Raw genomic sequence first — 21485 nt, forward strand, 5'->3', positions numbered from 1 at the left:
AAAAAGCCAGTATGTGGGATTAAATGTCAGCTAATTTTACACATTGGCTTTTTTTCCCTGTTGAGACTGTGGTACAGTGGGTATAGAGCACTTTGCTTTTTCCAGCTGTAGTGGTATGTATATAACTGGCAGGCAGTGTGTGAGGTATGGGGAGGGGGGCTTGTCTCCCGCAAAAAAAAATAGTTTATTTTATTGTATTTTTGTTTGTTTTCGATTTTCTGTAGTTTGAGCAGTTATACTTGATGACCTGCTTTTTGATTCCTTGTTTTTTTTTTTATTTACTGTCATACACCCATTTATATGTGAATGTTTGACATTTGTTTAATTAACAAAATGTGGTCAATTAAGGAGATGGTCAACAAGGAAGATCACTCAATTTTTCGGGGTTGGAGAATATGCCCTTTATATATATATATATATATATATATATATATATATATATATATATATATATATATATATCTGTATATGGGTCTAGGACTAATGAATGCCTACATGTTTCAATAAAAGTGCTTTTTCATCGAAAAAGCACATTCGCAAAACTGTGCTAAAAAAGAAAAAAACATGAGAAAATGGCTTTTGCTGAAATCGCAGCACAGTGGGGATACGAGAATATTCCTTTTTCCCCACTGTAGTGAGATCTCGGAGTGACAATATGAAAGTAGGCAGGGTGTGAGGGGCACAGCCCCCCACATGAGGGGTGCAGGGGGGCTTACGTGTCTTATGTGTCTAAAATTACATCTACACATAAAAAATACTTTCTTTAAACATTAAATAGTGTTTCTGTATACCAGAAAACACTTTAAATTAATAACTTCATTTAGTCCGGGGTTTCATCTGCCCCAAGCACCAATTGCCAAAGTGCCTCTTTGCACTCCAAGATGTTATTTAAATCTCCAGCTAATAAAGCTTTATCCACACTATCTAGAACAAAAAATTCAAATTTCTTAAAATTGGAACAAGAAAGTGCATGTCTAGCCATTGAATTATTCTTGTCTTTTTTCTTTATGGCCAATGTATGTTCGTAAATCCTATGTTTTAAACTTCTCTTAGTTTTTCCTATATAATAATTTTTGCATGTGACACAAGTGGCCATATAAACCACTAGTTCACTGTTACAATTATAATACTTTTTGGCCCAAAACGTTTGCTTCAGATGTTCTACCATAGCAAAAGAGGAATTACTGATGTATCTACATTGTTTACAGTTCATGCAACTAAAAGTTCCCTTCTTGCTAGAACAAACTCTATCAATATTATTGTCCTTTCCTTTAACTGATTCCAACATATACTTAATATTTGTAGTTTTCTTAAATGTAAATTTAGGTGTATGTCCTATAATGAAAGCTAATTCCTTGTTGCCAAGGATAATTCCTTTTGCCAAGGTGGTAGAGGTGACCGCTAATGACACAGTAAGTAGGCAGCCTAATGACATTGTTTTATGCAAAAAAAGTATTTTCAACATGGAAAGACTGGTTTTAAAACACGTGAGTTTGAGTTTGGAAATACAGTATTTGAATGAATGCATTTCACGCAAAATTGTTCCACGAGGACTAAGGACAGCTAAGTTTCCCAACTGCGTGATACCAGAAAAAGTTAATAGACATATAATGAGACTGGACTGGCTATGATGTGGATTTTGGTGGAGTATTATCAAAATGAAATTTGTAAAATAAGAGATAGTATAAAAGCTCTGGATGTTTCTATCAAAAAGTATTCAAGTTTTCAAAATTTCATTGAACTGTATAATGGTGTGGAGGCAAAGGCTGATCGTCACAAGGCAACCATTATTTCGAGAAAACAGTCTAAGTTGAGAAGGGACATTGTTTCTTATCACACTAACCAAGCATATATTGTGTCTGGTAGTTCTGTCTTGACAAACACGGACACAAAGAGAAATAAGGATAATGAAGTTCAGGACAAAATAGTTGAACCAGGGAGATTAACTAATGGAGAAGCTGTATCAAGAAGTACTGGAAGCAAAGAAATTGCTTCAGTTGTTGTTACAGGTACGTCTTCCACTGATCCAAAAGACACAACAACAGTCCCTGGTACTAGTTATGCTGATGTGGTGAGCTCACTCGTTGAGCAGAATTATGCCCCTTTTCAAAAAGTGCAGCCATTGAACAAATGGACTACAAAGTGGTACAATTCAACCCAATACAAAGGGAAGGGCAAAGGGAAGAACAAACGGAAGTGGTAGTTGCAACTACTACTACTACTACAACTAGTACTAATGATGTTGGTATTTTGAATTTGTCTGACATATCCCTTCCTTTAATGGCTGAAAATGTTTTAAGGAAAGGTTTTTCTTTCATTCCAACAAGTGGGATGAATGTTGGTAAATTACTTGTAGATTTTAGGCTGTTTTTAAGAAAATTAAATTTAAGGTATATTATGCAGGATATTGTGGTTAAAGATCAGACACACACACCAACACCTTGTAGACCAAGTACCTTTAATCCACCTTTGCTTAACACTTTACAAGTTTTTCAAAAAATTTGTGAGAGAGAGTTTAGAAGCATAAAAAGTTCTCAAATAGAAAATAATTTAACTAATGAAGAACTTTTGGCATTGAAATCATTGACTACAAATCCCAACATCAGAACAATGAAGGCAGATAAAGGGGGCAAGATAGTGATTATGAATACCATTGATTATTCAAAATCAATAAATGAAATGTTACATGACCAAAGTATATATAAAAAAGTGACCTATGAATATATAGGTCAAAGATTTAAGAAATTAGATACCATTCTATTTGATATGTTCTGCAAAGGAGAATTAAATAGAACAGAGTATGATTTTTTTGTTGGTGGAGCATCCTAAATTAGCAACATTTTTTGGTATTCCTAAAATCCAAAATAATGAAAAAAATCCACCTTTTAGGCCAATTATTTCAGCAAAACAATCAAAGACTGAAAATATCTCTATTTGGCTAGATAGTATGTTGAATCCAGTGGTCCAGAATATTGAATTTTATATAAGGGATTCATGGCATTTACTTGAAATTTTGAGGGATTATGGAAGTCATAGTGAGGATTTGTATTTTGGTACACTTGATGTAAAAAGTTTGTACACCTCTATCAATCAGGAACAAGGTGTTGAATATATGAGAGAGTATTTGACTGGAAATACTGAATTTTCAGGGGAGAAGATCAATATGTTATGTGGTCTAATGGAACTAGTTTTGGATAACATTTTTTTCAAATTCAACAACACCTTGTATAAACAAATCTCAGGAGTAGCCATGGCAGCAAGAGTTGCTCCGGCTTTTGCCAATATAGTCATGGCAAATTGGGAACAGAAGTTTTTGAAATCTATGCTAGTTTCAACAAGGTGGGTTTGTATTATAGATACATAGATGATTTGTTTTTCCTATGGATGGGGTAATTATTCAGATTTTGTGGAATTAGTTACAAATCTGAATCACACAACTAGTTTTTTGTCCTTCAAAATTGGGGGATTTGGGAAGGACATCATTTTTTTGGATTTGACCCTTAGTATGGATGATGTTACAGGAAGTATTAAGAGCAAAATATATAGGAAACCATATTTTGCTAACCAGTACTTACATAAGGATAGTATGCATCCATTTCATATGAAAAGGGGAGTTATCAAGGGTCAAGTGATAAGATTAAGTAGACTTACCTCAGACGAAGAGGTCTTTGGAAAAGAATTATTATCTCTAAGATCTTTGTTCCTGAATAGGGGGTATGATCAAGGTTTCTTGGAAAGAATAGAAGATGAAGTCCGATTTTTGAGAAAAGGGGTGGCCAAACCTATTTTGCATTCTAAAGATTTAGCAGTAGGTACACCATCTGTTTGTAGAATGAGTACTGGAATCCATAAATAAGAATTTTACACTGCATTCCCTATACCGATAGTTAGAGAGATGTGGTGTATCAAATCCATTATTGAAAACAATTGGAGAATTATCCTTGGCAACAAGGAATTAGCTTCCATTATAGGACATACACCTAAATTTACATTTAAGAAAACTACAAATATTAAGTATATGTTGGAATCAGTTAAAGGAAAGGACAATAATATTGTTAGAGTTTGTTCTAGCAAGAAGGGAACTTTTAGTTGCATGAACTGTAAACAATGTAGATACATCAGTAATTCCTCTTTTGCTATGGTAGAACATCTGAAGCAAACATTTTGGACCAAAAAGTATTATAATTGTAACAGTGAACTAGTGGTTTATATGGCCACTTGTGTCACGTGTAAAAATTACTATATAGGAAAAACTCAGAGAAGTTTAAAATGTAGGATTTACGGACATACATTGGCCATAAAGAAAAAAGACAAGAATAATTCAATGGCTAGACACGCACTTTCTTGTTCCAACTTTAAGAAATTTGAATTTTTTGTTCTAGATAGTGTGGATAAAGCTTTATTAGCTGGAGATTTAAATAACATCTTGGAGTGCAAAGAGGCACTTTGGCAATTGGTGCTTGGGGCAGATGAAACACCGGGACTAAATGAAGTTATTAATTTAAAGTGTTTTCTGGTATACAGAAACACTATTTAATATTTAAAGGAAGTATTTTTTATGTGTAGATGTAATTTTAGACACATATGAGTTTTTTATTTTCTGCAATCTGTCAAACATGTTTATTTATTCATATTAGCTGAATTGTTACATCATTTCCTGGTATGTCACAGTGAAATAGTATAAAAGGAAGGGGTGTGTTATTTACTGTTTTTTCTGAAGAAGTTCACGTTAATAAAGTGAATGAAAGCGTTAATTTTCATTGTCTGATTTGGCCTGGTGGAAGTTTGTCCATTCTGGTTTATTGGTTTCATTGTTATATCGAAGTTTTCAGTTTGTGTGGCTGTTAATCTATTTTAATCTTGTCTTTGTTTTTTTTTTTTTTTTTTTTAGCAGACTTTCATGAAAGTGTGCTCGGCCATTTCAGTTTCGTTTAAACATGTCGTCAGTAATTAGTCCTAGATCCATGTACATATATATATATATATATATATATATATATATATATATATATATATATATTTATAGGGTTTATATCATAACATTGAAGTAGTAAAACGTTGGATGTTATAATATCGGACCCAAAACAGTGAACGCTGAAAATAGCAAAGCTGCAGGACATTGTATTCTTTCCTAGGGAAAGAATTTGGTGGGCTGTTTCTGCCGCTTGGCTATTTTCTCCACTGTGGTGCGAAGGTTACGGACCAGGTTGAGGTAAGTGTGCGAACGGACCGGGTTAAGGTGATGTGGGAATGTGATAGTTTGGGACCTTAGGTTTAGGGAGTGGGTAAGGTGAGTGCATGATAGTTAAGGGCCTTAGGGTTAGGGAGCGGGTAAGGTGAGTGTGTGATAGTTAGGGACCTTAGGGTTAGGAAGCAGGTAAGGTGAGTGTGTGATAGTTACAGACCTTAGGGTTAGGGTTTGGGTTAAGGTAAGTGGATAGATAGCAGTTTATGTCCGGTTTAGTGTAGGGTTAGAAGTAGGATTTTAAGTGTATATGTGTGGATTACTTTTTTTGGTGTGCTTGTGTTGTGTGTGTGTTTCTCCGAACAGCAAATTTATTTCCCTGGGACAAAAATTTGCTGTTCTGAGCTTTCGATTATATCATATTTCGACGTTCTAAGTTCAAGCTTATGGTGTTCGATATTTTGGGATTTCGATTATGTGATATACACCCCATATGTGGAGTCTTTATACCCTCCCAGTGTTTATACAGGTTTCCTCCCACATTTCAAAGATATGCAGTAGGTGAATGGATACTCTAAGTTAGTCATAGGTGTGAGTGTGTGGTGTGGAAGGGAAGAACAACCACAGCAGGGCTAGATACCCAGCAGTGTGAACATTGGCTGCAGATGAATATCACTGTTGAGGTGAGTCCCTGACCCCATGTGTAAAAATGTGATAAAGTGGTTGTGGATGAATGAATGGCTATGTACATACATACATACATACATATATATCCCTACTTACTAACAACTTTAGTTTTCAGCACCAGACAAAATGCTCATTTTTAACTGTCACTCAGAATTATAGCTTATGACAAATTTTCAGATATCAGACTTTATGTTTTGGTATTTGAAGTTTATGAATATGGTAGATGTCATTTAAGAATGTTTTGGTGAAGTTGTTCTGATGCAGTCCTGATCTCAGTTTTCATTCCCAACACCTAATTTTACATGCAGAATGCAAAAATAAAACAAAAACTTCTCAACAGCAATTCATAAGCAAAAATATTATGGCAGTACAGGACAACGCATGTTTATTAACTTGAAAGTGCTTCTGCATCACCTGTGTAAAGAAATGTTTGTGCTCAGAGGGTTTTTCCACTTTACAAAAAATTTTGTTGTCTTTATTTACTTATAAAAAGCTCCTTTGAAAATTAACATACCCCTTATACTTCAGTTGTATGACTGTGAAGACCTGAAAAATATTAACAGGATTTCATTTTTTGTTTGTTTGTTTTTCAGTTAGCAAAAATATATGGCAACACCTACAGCATATTTCTGGGAAGTAAATTAATAGTTGTGTTGAATTGCTTTCAGAGCGTGAAAGAAGCTTTGGTTAACCATGCAGCTGAATTTTCAGACAGACCAGAAGATCCCGTGTTCCTAAAACTTAATAAGAATAAAGGTAAGGAAATCTTACATGGTTCAAAACATCACAGCCTTTCTTCTTGGTTGATGTGATTACTTGAGTCAGATTCAAAAATAAAATGTTGGGACAGCAATGCAAAGGCCTTCTACTAAGATAGACCATTTCTCTGAGCATCCAAAAGCATTAAGGCCTAACAATGCTTCCAGGTGTTTCTCTGGTTACTTCCCAGTGATATCTGTAGGCACCTAATATTGGCTCTTCATATTTACAGTAATAATTCCAAAACCATGGTGCATACAAGTTAGTAAATGATTTTATCTTAAATGTTACATTATGGATAGTATGACTCCACTAATACATAGCCACTGTCTAGTGCAGATATAATGATATTTATTGTTAACATAATATTTATGTGCTGTCAGAACTGTCATATTTCTCTAAACATCTCAGCAACCAAGTGGCACAGACAGAACTGCTTAACCTCATATGAAAGCTATTGGTAGGATAACAAAATATGACTGATTGTATATGCATAATTTGAGTGATTTCTCAGGTACTGTAAGTTGCTTACAAGATATTATAACATTTTTACTATGTTTACTCTACCTTACAAAACCCAGTTTAAGACCTAGAACCTAAAGAAAACTACCACTATAAAAATATTTTTTACTGAAGAGCTTGCCTTTTATACTTCTCAGTAACCCCTATGGTTCCAGAGAACTGAAACAAATTGTGAAATGTGAAGCATACCTGTCAACTGTCCAGATTTTCACAGAATCTCCAGATTTGTGCCTCGTATTTTTGGTCTGTTTCTCATTAAATTTTTGGTTTTCTGCCAAATCACTCTGGAGTGAAGTCCCTAAATAATGACAGACATTTGAGTTTCAGACTTCATATCCCATTATTTTTGGCTTTGTCCAGATTTCTAGAGCTAATAGGTTGAGAGGTGTAATGTGATGACATCATTTAATTTTATCAAAACGCTTAGGCTTTACCCAATACAAGTTATACTGCAAGCTTCCAGAAGTCCACTGGAGGGAATTAACAGATATCTGCTTTATACACTGATATTTGTGCACGTATCCTTCCTCAGTGAGTATTATCATGTGTCTAGTACTTCTAAACTACAATGCATCAGTTAGGTCTTACTATGTGACGAATGTTAAACTATACTCTGGTCATCAAGTGTTGTCATTTTATTAGATAATGTGAGAGCTATCATGTGAATAAGGTGTGTTCAAACTACATTGTGATTAGTTTTTCATTCCAATACTAGGACACACTTTTAAAAAAGAATGTGAGTTTCCTTGTACTGCTAGACTTATTTCTTGAAACTGCTGACCACAAACTTATTAAGATGAGTATGACTTCTTCTCTGAAGATGGGTAACCCTGATCAACAGCCTTTGGATTGTATTATACCATGTATAATATGTACATTGAACAGCTCATGAAGAATTGTCTGCAGCTGCATATAGTGACTGCAGACCACTATACTCTGCAGGTATGATTGATGGCTTGAGCTCAAGAGCGTACCATAGTACCATACCAAGCAGAATAACCTGATTTGCCTAAAATGAGATTTAGACATCTGAGCCACCTCCTAAAATTATAATTGCAAGTTTGATAAAATAATTACATTATCTGAAGAGTTAAAAAGCATTTGTATTTATTAGTTTGTGTAAAAAATCATTATGTGACCAGTTATATTTATTTTTTAGATTTGTTCTCATTCCTTCAACATTAAATACTTCAGACTGTTTTTGTTGTCCAGCTGTGATTTGTATTTTCAGAAATTGCATCTTATAATCTGCTTCATTTTTGTTTTCATTTTCATGTGAATAAAATTTTTGCTGTTATGTAAATGTAAAGTATTTGCTCTTACTTGGTTTGTGATACACACCGTTTTCTACTTCTTTTATTAATTGAATAATAGATTGACAATAATAGATTGATTTAATATTTGAAAACCATCCTTACACAAATTTGCAGATGGCAATGAAAACCTGCATTATGTTCACTCCTCATGAATAGGTTCATAGGTTCATAGGTAGGTACTAGGCTATTGGCCCAAGGGTCTATGTAAGCCTAGCCAGCAAGGTTCAATGAGCAGAGACACATAAGTGATCCCTGGGATGTATTTCCTATTTCCCATCCACTCATCAAGATTTTTGTTGAAGAGTGCTAATGAAGAACTTTGCTTGACATAGATAGGTAGCTTGTTCCAGAGTATAGGAAGTCTCTGGGACAGGAATCTATCCCTCCAGTGTGTCATGTTTATTGTGGTGACAAGGTTTAGGTCTCTAGAGTGTGTAGCTCAGACGGATTGAGATTTCTTTAGGTGTAGCATGTCCAACAGCTCTGGGTTTGACATAGCTTTATATGTTAGGCAGAGATCACCTCGGAGTAGGCGATATGCTACAGAGTAAAGCTGGAGTTTTTTGAGGTGGTCAGTGTAGGACATTTGTTTGAGGCCATTAATCATCTTTGTGAGGTACTTCTGTGGCCTTTCCAGCTACTGCAGATGTCTTGTGAGGTACATTCCAAAAGGGGCGTTGTACTCCACAATGGGTCTAATGAGTGATGAGTAGAGGGGAACAATGACCTCTTTTTTCCTGGATGAGAACCCTTTTATGATGAGGTGTGCCACGTAAAAGGACTTTCTGACTACTGTTGTGATGTGACTATCAAAGGAGAGACTACTGTCCACCTGGGTCCTGAGGTCTCTTATCACACATTTCATGTTAAGTAGTTCATGGGTACAGAGTTTTTACCAAAGGGGATGACACTGCACTTTTTGGCATTGAGCTTGAGACCATGGCTCTGACACCAGACATCTGTCTCAGAGAGTCCCTTCTGTAGGATGTCCACATCATTGGGGACTTGACTATGGTTCCTAGATTGCAGTCATCTGCAAACTTCGTTAGCCAGAGGCCTTCTGTGTTAGCCTGTACTTCAGGAAGTAGATACCAAACAGGAGAGGTCCTAGGACGGAACCCTGTTGTACTCCACTTGTCACTGCTTTGAGGTCAGATTTGGAGTCTGCAACTTTTACAGTGTGGGTTCTGTCAGTGAGCCAGTTGGCAACCCATCTTGTGACGTAGGGATTTATACCTAATTTAGTGAGTTTAGCTATAATTCCAGAATGGGGGATGGTGTCAAAAGCCGTGCCGCGGTCAAGATAGGCTGTATGAACCACCTTACCCTCATCCATGGCTTTGGCGACTGCCTCAAAGAAGTTGATCAGGTTCAGGAGGCATGATCTGCCTTTCACAAACCTGGACTGGGTGGGATCCAGAATGTTGTTGATAGTCCCTAACCAGCTACTCCTATCCTAACCTTCTTCCACCAACCCCTTTATACTTGTACCTCTACATTCATTATACTGCAGAAGATAATGCAGGTTTATGCCAGCAACAAACACATGAGTATGAGAACCTCTTTCCACCAAAACAGATACATCGCACATATTTTTCAAAGTTGTTTTATGGGTATTTCTCTCTTGCACCATTTGTTTTATAATGTTTGAGTCTGAAGTTGTTTACCTTGGTGGTTTTCCCCTGTGCAGTCCCATATTTGATGAAGTGCATTATTTACAGATGTGTAGATCACTACCCTGTTACATGGCATTGTACTCCAACACTGACTCTGGCGTGACATTTTTGCTTACTACCTTGATTGTTTGTCATCTTTCGACCCCCCTCACCACTGAGTCCTCTTGTTTCTATCTCCCTTTATTTAATCCCAACTTCCTTGCTTGCCCTTCACAAGGAGTTGTGTTGAAATAATATTCATTTTACTCATGTAAATTAAGCTATCTTAATCATCATGCAGCAGTCATGTTTTCTGTCAGCACAAACTCCTTCCACTTTTATTTCCAGTAATAATCAGCAGGTAATTACCATTGTATTGCACATTTCATGGATGTGCACCACACCTTTTAAATATACTTCTTTACCTATGCATCCTGATATACTTTTGCCCTTTCTAATGACATTTTTGTATTGCATTATAAGTTTCAACACAAGTATAACTATGATTTGGAGACCTCTCTTCTTTTTTGCCCTACTTTCAGGCATGTATGTTTTCCATGGGCAATGCCCAACCACAGTGCACAATTCCAATTTTTTTAAGAATTATACATATTTACTATTCCTCTTCCAGCATAGGAAGCCATACCATTGGGAGCTATAGGCAACTGGTTCCTGCATTTGAAACCACTTTATCAGTTCTGGTATCACTAATAAATTGATTGTTATATTTCATACAAGATGGCTAAATAGGACAAAATATATCAGTACAATCCTGCAGCTTTCCTCTGACTCTGGCTTCAGGCTGCTGTATTTTAATGTTAGGCTAAGTGCTTTGATTACTTTTCTCAAATGAGCTCCATCAGAAATCACATTATATCATATCATCCCCATTTATGAGTAGCAAAATTACCCAATTAAAAATCATTCATTCATTCATTCATTCATAGGTATACACTGGGCTAATGACCACTAGGGCCTTTATAAGCCTAGCCATGCAATCCAGCCTAATTGTGTCTTATGTATCATAGGTGTTTATTAAGAGGGGAATTAATAAATATGTGGGGGAGGTAATTTCCATACACTCACAATCATTGATAAACCTGCAATGTGGGCATGACCTACACTTAGACACTGCATTATTCATACCCATTAGGTGTTCCACCTGTTTACCTTTCATTTCAAAGTGTGATTTTATATTTCTTCTTTTTTTTATAAACAATTTGTAGGCCCACACCTAATTTGGTGATGAAATTAAGGACTCAAAACTCCCTCATCTCCTGTATCTTCCGTCATCTGTTTGGGGCACTTCCTGTCCAACTTCCTGTTTATATCCTTTAATAGGTCAAGCTCAGTTCTAAACCTCTCATCATCAGATATTTACCTTGGCAATCTTACTATTTGCCCTTTAATCAGACTTCTCTTGTACCATAAGAGATGGTGACTGTTGTACTATAAAAGACTATTAGAATAACTCTGCTTCCTACATATATTAGAGTGATATCGCCTACCCTTACTATTCTTAGTAATAGTTATGTCCATAAAATTAATTTTGTCAATATTCTTTTCAAAAGTAAATTACTAAGAAGGTGTAGCTTCATTAATGTAACTGTGAAAATCATCATGTTCCTCTATTTCCCCTGTCCAGATCATAAAACTGTCATCTAACAATTGTAATATTTCTTTATGCAGTTCTAAAAACAGGAAGGTAATACAAAGCTGGTTTTCCACCCACAAAACAATATTAGTGAAGAAAAAGAACAACAGCTGCTTTGATCACTATGCCCTTTATCTGTTTGTGCCACTCACCCTCAACATGGACAAAGACGCTTCATAATACATCTCCATGGAGGCTGTAATGATATTCACTTCCTCATGCATATACTGACTATTCCTTACTGAGAGTTAAAAAAAATCCATACCAGTATCATGTGGGATAACTAAAAACAAATATTTTATGTTAATTCCTAAAAACAGGGAGCATTTATCATATTCACTCTCTCCCATGCTTGCAAAAAAGTACCATGAAACCACAAGCACATGTCTTAGCCCTAAAAATGTCTTTCATGTCTTTTCAACTTGAATTCCTTCAACTCAAAGTCAACAAATTTAGCTAATAGCTTTGTTATGGATCCTCCTGCTGTCTCTGTAGAGCTCAACAGTGGCTCATCCAAGGACTTATGAACTTTCAGCATTTCAAAATGGATGGAATCAAAGGATTTGCTGTGTATAAATAGATAGGATATGATGTAATGGGTTTTCTCATGAAGCTCTGTTGAGAAAAGGAATGAAAGTGTTTAACGTAACATTAAAGTACAGTGATCTGAAACCAATGATTTGAAATTGTTTTTCGTGGTTAGGTATTGGAGAGATTGATTGTGAGTATGTACTTTACTGGAGTAAGTATTAGAAAATAATTTTGAAAAAAGACTTTCTTCAAACTAAGGGATTGTGATGGGCAGGCTACAGTTTATGCTAATTTGGTTTTGGGAGAACGCTAAGAAGTATATTTAAATCCTAGTACTTATTTTGAATATAATGCAGTTTTGTATACATGTTCCATAGATGCTTTTCCTTCCTGATAGCAGCAGGTTCAAAGAAGCAGTTTATGGAATTTTTGGATGAATTAAATTACACAGCAGATTTTTTTAACATTTACATCTGTCATTGATGAGAATATGATTAATTATTTAAATAATACTATCTACAGAGATGAAGGCAGTCAGCCATCCAAAATTTTCTGTAAGGAAACTTTTGAGAATAGATATTTACATTTGAACCTAGCTTAATATGGGAATTTTAATATAAACACAGTATAGCATAAATTGTTTTTGAAATTTAATTTGATAGGATTAAATAGTACTGTATCCTTAAAAGTATTTTGGATGTGAGAAGCCTCAAATGTTTGTGACTGGGTCTGTGGAGTCAATTGATTTAGCTTAAATGTTTTAAAAAGTCTGGTTGTTTATGTTTTTTATTTCTGATTAATTTAATTCAAAATTAAAAAGAATGAAAATGCTAAATCATTTGTGTAGTTTGATGAATTTGTTCACAAATTTTCAAAAGAGAATATGTAGATGGCTACAGTTGATTTTGTTGTGTTTGTGCTAAAGGAAAAGGCTGGTGGGTCATAATGGTAACAGACTGAGCTCAGAAGACCTGATTTTCCTCTCCAAAGCAGCAGTCTCCAGTTCATCCTTCTGGATCCCCAGATGTTCCCAGGCAAGCTGAGAACTACAATCCCAGCAATGTGTCCTGGCTCTTCCCTGGGCTCTGTTACAGTGGGCCATGCCTGGTATTTTTCCTATGATAGACTCCCAAGAAGAAATCCTCATATAGTGCTCAAAGCATCTAAACTGCCTCCTCTCAACATAAAGGAGAGTCACTGCACTCTGAGGACCTTATGGTTTGTAAGCCCATCACTTTCTTACAGAGGCTGAATCCAGCTGTCCTTCAAAACAATAAACAAAGTATGAAACCACAGTCCACCAGGTTAAAAACAAGTACAGTTTTTAGCCTCGTGGACTGTGGTTTCATACTTTGTTTGTCGTTGTGAATTGTTTTTGTACCACAGGCCTTTGCTACCAACTCCTGGTTTACTCTTGCATCCTTCAAAACAACTGAATTTCTGCAACTTATATCCATGATCTCATTTTCTTGGCCATTACCCCAAGCTCATGACCATAGGAGATGTTGAGGACATAAGCTGAGGGATAAATTGAGAAGCACATCCAATGATTCTGATGTTTGTTGCCAGTATAGCTTAATAGAAAGCCTGCAGTATTACTAGTGTTGCTTGCATTCACTGCTGAAACTGCTTACTCCCTTCCATTTTTAAGACTGAAAAAAAAAAACAATGATGCTCATTCTGGGGTACACCGTCCTATTAACTACAGAGAGAAGTTTTCATTTTTGTCTTGTTAAGAACCATCGCCACTCATTTGATGGAGCTAGATTTTATCCCAGCTTCTTGACACTCAGCAGAGAAACATCTAGTACATATTGAAGCTCACAGTCACTTGATGCTAAGAAAATTACATTTATTTATTTATTTATTATAATTACATTGGTTGACTGGAACAGAACACCAGTCTATCAGGACCTATTTTAGGTTTAGCCCAGAAAATGTAACAGAGTTAAGTAGAATCGAGTAAATATAATACAATGATTTGAATGCACATAAGCATATAACAGGTGGATTGTAAACATCAGTCATAACATACCACAAAATGAGTATATATGCATTATTATTCTACGAAAGTGAGGGGATGGGTATAAGACTGAATAACAGTGGAATGGAAGGAATACACGGTGAAGGTGTACAAAAGTAGAGGTATGCATGTAAGCATATAGGGGAGATTAAGGCAGCACTTGCAAATACCAGAGGAAAGGGGGTACATGGGAGCTGGAGAGAGAGAGATGTAGAAGAAATCAGTTACATATAAGTGAAGCTGTTATAATGTTAGTAAGTCCAAGCCTTAAGCTGTTTAATTTTAGTAGGACTGTGAAGCCAGTGATAATGCCAGGCTGAAAGAAAAACAATTGTGAATCCAGAGGTAATGCCAGACTAAATGTAATTAAATGTATTCTATGTTTTGTTCTCTCTCTCTCTCTCTCTCTCTCTCTCACTCTCTTTCATGTTCACCTGCGGTGTGTTGGTGTCATGACTGGAATACAAGACTGTTTTTCTGACCACAAAGCGGTCACTTTCAAAGTCACCATCTTCCCCGACCCCCCCCTCCCCCAGTTAGGGTCAAACAAAAAAACTTCTCCAAAGCTGATTACAACCTCCTGAGGGAAGGTATAAACAGTTTTACAGCCCCCTCCCCCTCCCCCTCTATAGGATCTGGCACCAATGTCCAAAACTACACCAAAGTGCTATACAAGCATTTATATAGATGCAGGGAATCAGGAATACCTGACAGGACTAAGTCATCCTCAGCAAGGAAGAGTAAAACTGTCTGGTGGACATCTGCAATAAATAAACTATAACAAAAGGAAAAAATTGCTGTCCAGGACCAAGAACAAGCAGGTGCCTAACTGAAAGTAATCTCTCATTAGACTGAAAAAGCAAATAAGAGCACTAGTGAAATCCTCCAAAGCAAACTTCGAGTCCAAACTGGCCACATCTACTGAAGACAATCATAAGGCCTTCTTCACATATGTCCGCAGTCTCAAAGGAATCACTCTGATCTGCTCAGAACTGGTGCTCAAGGACACCACATACACACACGCCGTAGATATAGCCAACCTACTGGCAGACAGGTTCAGTGAAAACATCACCCTTCTGTCCCACCATCAGTAAATCAGGACATCCCCAGCACCTGCCCACCTCCCCCTCTAGGGAGCAAGTCATCACTGCCCTCTCAAAGGCAGCAAATATAGCCTCCATGGGACCTGATAACATCCCAGGCTGTATCCTACATGAACTCAGGCAAGAACTTGCAGCACTACTAGGCACCCTATTCAACCAAAGCCAGAGTACCAGTTTTGTCCCAGCTGAGTGGATGACAGCCACTGTCATCCCTCTGCACAAAGGTGGAACGTCCACCAATCCAGGAAATTATAGACACAACATCCTAACTCACCTGATCTGCAAGGCCATTGAATGAATTATCATGGACCTCATTAACAAGGACAATGGCAATCCAAAAACACTCATTCCCTCACAGTTTGGTTTCATTGAGGGGAGGTCATGCCTGTTAAATTTGGTTGACTTCTTTGAGACAGTCACTAAAGCCATGGACAAGGGGAGGATGGTGCACATCACCTACCTCAACCTAGCCAAAGCCTTCAATACTATTCCCCACTTGGGTATAATAGATAGACTCTCTCAACTAGGCTTCAATCTGTATGTTACCAGATGGGTAGCAAACTGGATCACTGATAAAACCCACCTAGTCGTAATACGGGAAGCCACCTCAAGCAGTAGATCCATAATGAGTGGTGTACCCCAGGGATTGGACTTGGGGCTTCTGTTGTTTGGGATATAATTTTCTGAGGTACAAGCCAAAACTATTGGGCTGTGGCTGACCAAGTAACCTTCATAAATCACAAAGACCTCATAGACAAAGTACAGATAACAAATACCCTCAGCAACCTCAAATGCACACTGTAAAAACATCAATATCAAAACCTAGAGTTACTTCTTATGGAGGCTCAATATATAAGCCCATAAGGCAAGCCATCACACGATCCAACATTCTAGGCATTGGAGACTCCATTGTGAGGCACACTGATGTCCCTCTCACCAAGCTGAGTAAGGAGAAAGGCACGGTCAGTGGCTTATCAGGGGCTAGGATCTGCCACATTATGCATGCACTTATGTCATTGGACCACAAATAATACAAACTCAGCATGTCATAAATGCAACAATATTAACAGCTTTGAATACATGCTCTCTCACACAATAGTTACTACATATGACAATGAGCAGGTTATCACCATGCACACCTCACCTCTCACTTCATCCAAACCCACATCACACATGCCTTCATATATGGAGGTCCTCACCAGAAGCATGCATAAACTCTAGAGACCTCCCAAACATAAACATGCTGCACGATACACCCACTGCAGAACACAACACATATAACAGGTCTCACACCAATGTCTCATCTGTCAAGCCCTTAAGGCAAAACACTAAAAAAAACATAATAATCATAGCTGATTCCACTGTGAGACATACAGATGTCCCTCTCACCAGGCTGGATAAGGAGACGGTCACAGTCAGCTGTCTTTCAGGTGCCAGGATCTGCCATATCACACATGCACTCAAGTATCCCAAAAAGTGGTACTGTTGTCACTCCGTCATAGTCCATTTTGGTGTGATTGACTTGAGATGTTCCTCTCTGGACTTTATGAAGAAAGACTTGACCAAACTCTCAGACTATGTGTTTCAGCCAGGTATGTCCCTAGCCTTGAGTAGCATTTTACCTTCACCTAAGATGATGCCTCAATACAAACAGAAAATGACTGACCTCAATAATTAGCTTAGTTTCTGATGTAATTCTAGGGGGATGCAGTATATATCAGCCTGGGATGACATGAGCGACAGACCTTGATGCATTGCCAAAGATGGTCTTCATCTGTCACCCTGGGATTTCTGCTACTGGCCAAGGCTCTTGCCACCCCCATAGCACCCTTTTTAGGCAGTGTCTCAAGGACAAAATTCCAGATGTGAAATTTCCATCTAAAAACAACCTCAAGATGCTGCTAAAGGCTAGGAATCCTAATATGAAACTGCTCTCACTGGAAGCAGTCCTCACCTTGGAAGATTTACACATTTCTGCAGTCATGGAGACCTGGGTTCATGGCTGTGGAGAGCACTCCAACCATATCAGACTACACCTCCTTTCACACATTCAGACAACAAATTGAAGGCGTGAAAACTAAAGGAGATGGTGTATCGATATTCATTACAAATAAATACACCTCCAGATTTGTTAAACAGTAGGATTCTTTGGAGATACTTCAGGTGCAATTAACTGTTGGTAGGACACCTGTTTTAATCATTGCCAGCTACAGGACCCCCTCTGTGAATCAGAACAATCACTCTGCCTATTTGGATCTACTTGAGTCTATCAAGATACATCCAAGCACCCTGGCTTTAGGTGACTTTAACTATCCATCCATTGACCAGGTAAATTACTTTGTTAACTCCAGTGCACTGGACCTGCTGGTTGACTCCCCCACAATTGGTGCCAACATGCTGGATCTGGTGCTTACCAATATGGGGACTACTGTAGCACCCCCAGTCTAAGGTCTTCCCTAGTGAGATCTGACCACAAATCCCCCCCCAGCAGTAAAGAAAATAAAACAGTTCTCTAAAGCACATCACTACCTCTTACAGGATAGTACAGCACTGGCCCCCTCAGATGGAACTAGCAACTATGTTGAGTTCCACACCAATGCTTTATACAAACACCTGTTTAATTGCATTGACTCAGCCATACCTGATAAGACCAAAACAAGCTCTGCAATGAAGACCAAACCTGCCTGGTGGACAACTGCCATTAACAAGCTTTACACAAAGAGGAAGAAATTACTGTCTAAGAGTAACAGGGAGTGAGCCCTAAACTGGAAACACTCCCTACTCAGCTTAAACAAGCCAATAAGACTTCTTGTGATGTCCTCAAAAGCAAACTATGAATCCAAATTCGATTCCTCAACTAAGGACAACCATAAGGCATTCTTTAGTTACATCTGTTACCTAAAAGGACAAGCCCAGATTTGTGCCAAACTGGTAGGTAATGATATCACATATACTGACCCTGTGGACATAGCTAACCTGTTAGCCAACAGGTTCTGTGAAGACTTCACTCCACTGTCCCCGCCACATGTACCCCATGACATCTCTACCACCTGTCACCTTCCTTGTATCTCTAAGGAGCAAGTGATAAATGCCCTCTCTAAGGCCAAAACCACATCATCTACGAGACCTGAACATCCCAGGCTGCATCCTACATGGGCTTCAACATGAATTAGCAACATCATTGGGTATCCTTTTCAGTCATAGTCTACCAGATGAATGGAAAATGGCCACCATTATTCCCTTGCACAACAGTGGTGCTTCCTCTAAACCCAGGAACTACAGACCTATTAGCTAGACTAGCCTTATCTGCAAGGCCATGGAGCAAATCATGATGGACCTTATGAACAAAGATATAGGTAAGCTACAAACACTTGTCCCTACTCAGTTTGGATGTGTCAAAGGGAGATATTTTATTATTATTTATTTTATTTTTTATTTTACATTTGTTTGCCAGGAGTGTCCACTGGGCCAGAATAAGCCCATCTTCGGTGGAGGCCTGGGGAGAAAAGCTCCAAGGAGGCATAAGTACAACATACAGTAAAATTGACATTAATACAACATACAACTAAGTTACAAATTGGTGTAAAACTACTATTAGCTCCAGCAAGTTAATATTACTGTGCAACTCTAAAATACCCCATTAAAATCAGGTAATCCTAAAAAACTTTGTTCTATTAGAAGGATCACCTTATCCCACTTGACCCTTGTCCTCTTCTCCTGGCAGATAAATTCCTTCAGCTCTTTATTAATTATCATCCACAGCTTCACCCTGGCTGATAAAAATCAGACTAGCCTGTGTACAAAGCTAAAGGGGCTAAAAACATTTTCAGCTGCTTATATCTTACTATTCATATCCATAAACAAGAGTTTCCAGTTGCTCAGCTTCTGAATTACCATTTGTTTAGTCTCTTCATGCATATCCTTAGCTGCCATAATAGAATCCTTTTTAATCCATACTCCTAAATACTTAATTTTACCATGTCCCCATAATTGTGGGAGTTGATTAATCATTTCATGTGTGAGCACATAGTTTACAGCCATAGCCTTTGTTTTATCTTCATTAATTTTATATTCAAAAACAACTTGAAACTGTCTCAAAATGTTCTACAAAACTGAGATTTCTTTTTCTCATTTTATTAGGGACAAAATAATATCATCTGCAAATAAAGCTAACTTTATTGACTACCATACCAATTATATCCTTGAATTTCTGAGACCCTTATTTTTTGCCAGTAGCTCTCAATATAATGCAACTAACAAAATGGAAAGAGGACAGCCCTGCCAGGTTCCTCTGTACAGTCACAGCTTGTCAGAGAGGAACCCTTCTACTCTTAATTTTTACTTCTGATCCCTCTTATAGCCTCTTAATTAATCTTAATATTGTATCAGGGAATACAATGCTTCCATTGCCCTATTCATAAACTACCTCTTTACTCTGTCAAATGCTTTCTCTGCATCAATACCCACCAACAACAGTGGTATTTTCTTAGATTTTGCTTCCCTCTGGATCATCATTATTTTATTAATGTTGCCAAATGTTTGCATCCTATCCACAATACTTCATTGATCAATATATATCAATTTTGACAATGACTTTGCTATTCTTTTAGCTATTATAGACATAAACACTTTATAATCATAATTTAAAATTGAAATGTGTCTATGTGAAGCTAGGTCTGATGAGTCATTGATGTCTTTAGGTATTCCAGCCACCATGGCTTTCTTACAGGATGTCGGTGCTTCCCCTCTTTATAAAATATTGTTAAATAAAACCTTTTAGATATTTTTCACTTTCTTCCCTCCTGTCCTCTAAACATCCATAGAAATACTATCTATTCCTGGAGACTTTCTGGCAGATTGATTATATGTCACCATTTTTATCTCATCTCCTGCTATCTTAATTTTTAATTGGTGAGCCTCATCTACCTCTAATGTTGCCTTTGTCTTCTATAATTATTTCTATTTGTGCTCTTTCTTGATATCCACATTCCTCTGCTTTATACAAAAGTTCATAACATTTCCAAAATATCTCTAATACCTCTACAGGATCTCTGGCTATTTTTCTTGTTATATGCTCCATAAGTTTGCCATCAGCCCTTTCTACTTTCTGTTGCCTAAATCATTGTACCAAAATGTTTGTGCTCTGGAGTTATCAAAAAACAGGTGCTTAATAGCAATCTTTCTAAACTCATGTGTATTATCCAGATACTCCCATAGTTTCTGTTTAGCACTCTGCAGTTCTTCTGCTTCTTGTTCTGTAAGAGTCCACTTATTCTGCAATACTTTTGCAGTTGTGAAACTTCTTGTTCTGTGAGATTCCCCCTTTTTCTGCAATACTTGTCAGCTCTTATAAATAATTCCTGTTACTTCTTAACCAAATCTCTTTTTCTTTTTAGTTTTACCGTATTTTAACTCCACTTTCATTGCATCCCACCTGCTAGCTATAACATCTAAAGAAATGTATATTTTTCCAAATAACACTTCAATAATTCCATTATCCATTTCTTAAATGTTTCTCTTTTTAACAGGTAGGTGGGGACATGCCAGTGTCTCACTTTTACTTCATTACCCTGTATTTTTATCCTAGTTGTTATTGCCACATGATCTGAAATAGTTATTGGATGCATGTTGAAATTTCAATTAAATGCACATTTTCCTGTGAAATATAAATGTTGTCTAGTCTAACTCATTTATTGTTCCTTGAGGAATGATACATAATTTCTGTCTGAGTTTCTACTACTGAAGTTATATTTTCCATATCTAATATATTCATAAATGTCTTCAGAAATCTACCATTTTTTTGTTATATTTTCCATTCTAGGTACCCAGATACATCATCACTATTTAAAATCAAGTTCTAGTCCCTACCTATGAGTAATATTCCCTGCTGAAAGCTGATTTCTCCCAAAACTTTCTTAAGCTGCATAATAGCAGTTTTAGGTTGAATATAAATATGCACCAGTATAATCCTACTTCCTTATCATTAGCCGTTCATTACTGCAAATCTACCATTATTACCTTTTTTCCTCTTTTTTCACTGTTGGCTCCTC

The 21485-nt window shown here is 37.1% G+C and overlaps 1 protein-coding gene across 1 annotated transcript in view; it reads left to right on the forward strand.

The window, feature by feature from the left end:
- Positions 1–1630: 1630 nt before the first annotated feature.
- LOC122808557 (cytochrome P450 2C15-like) overlaps positions 1631–21485 on the forward strand; it is a 755055-nt gene continuing 735200 nt past the window's right edge. The window contains exons 1-3 of the mRNA XM_044079512.1: positions 1631–2009; positions 4383–4516; positions 6466–6628. Of these exons, the coding sequence (XP_043935447.1) occupies positions 1631–2009; positions 4383–4516; positions 6466–6628 (676 nt within the window). The remainder of the gene's footprint in view (positions 2010–4382; positions 4517–6465; positions 6629–21485) is intronic.

Source organism: Protopterus annectens, chromosome 8.part0, assembly GCF_019279795.1.
Source record: "Protopterus annectens isolate FY-2018-M chromosome 8.part0, PAN1.0, whole genome shotgun sequence".
NCBI lineage: Eukaryota > Metazoa > Chordata > Ceratodontiformes > Protopteridae > Protopterus > Protopterus annectens.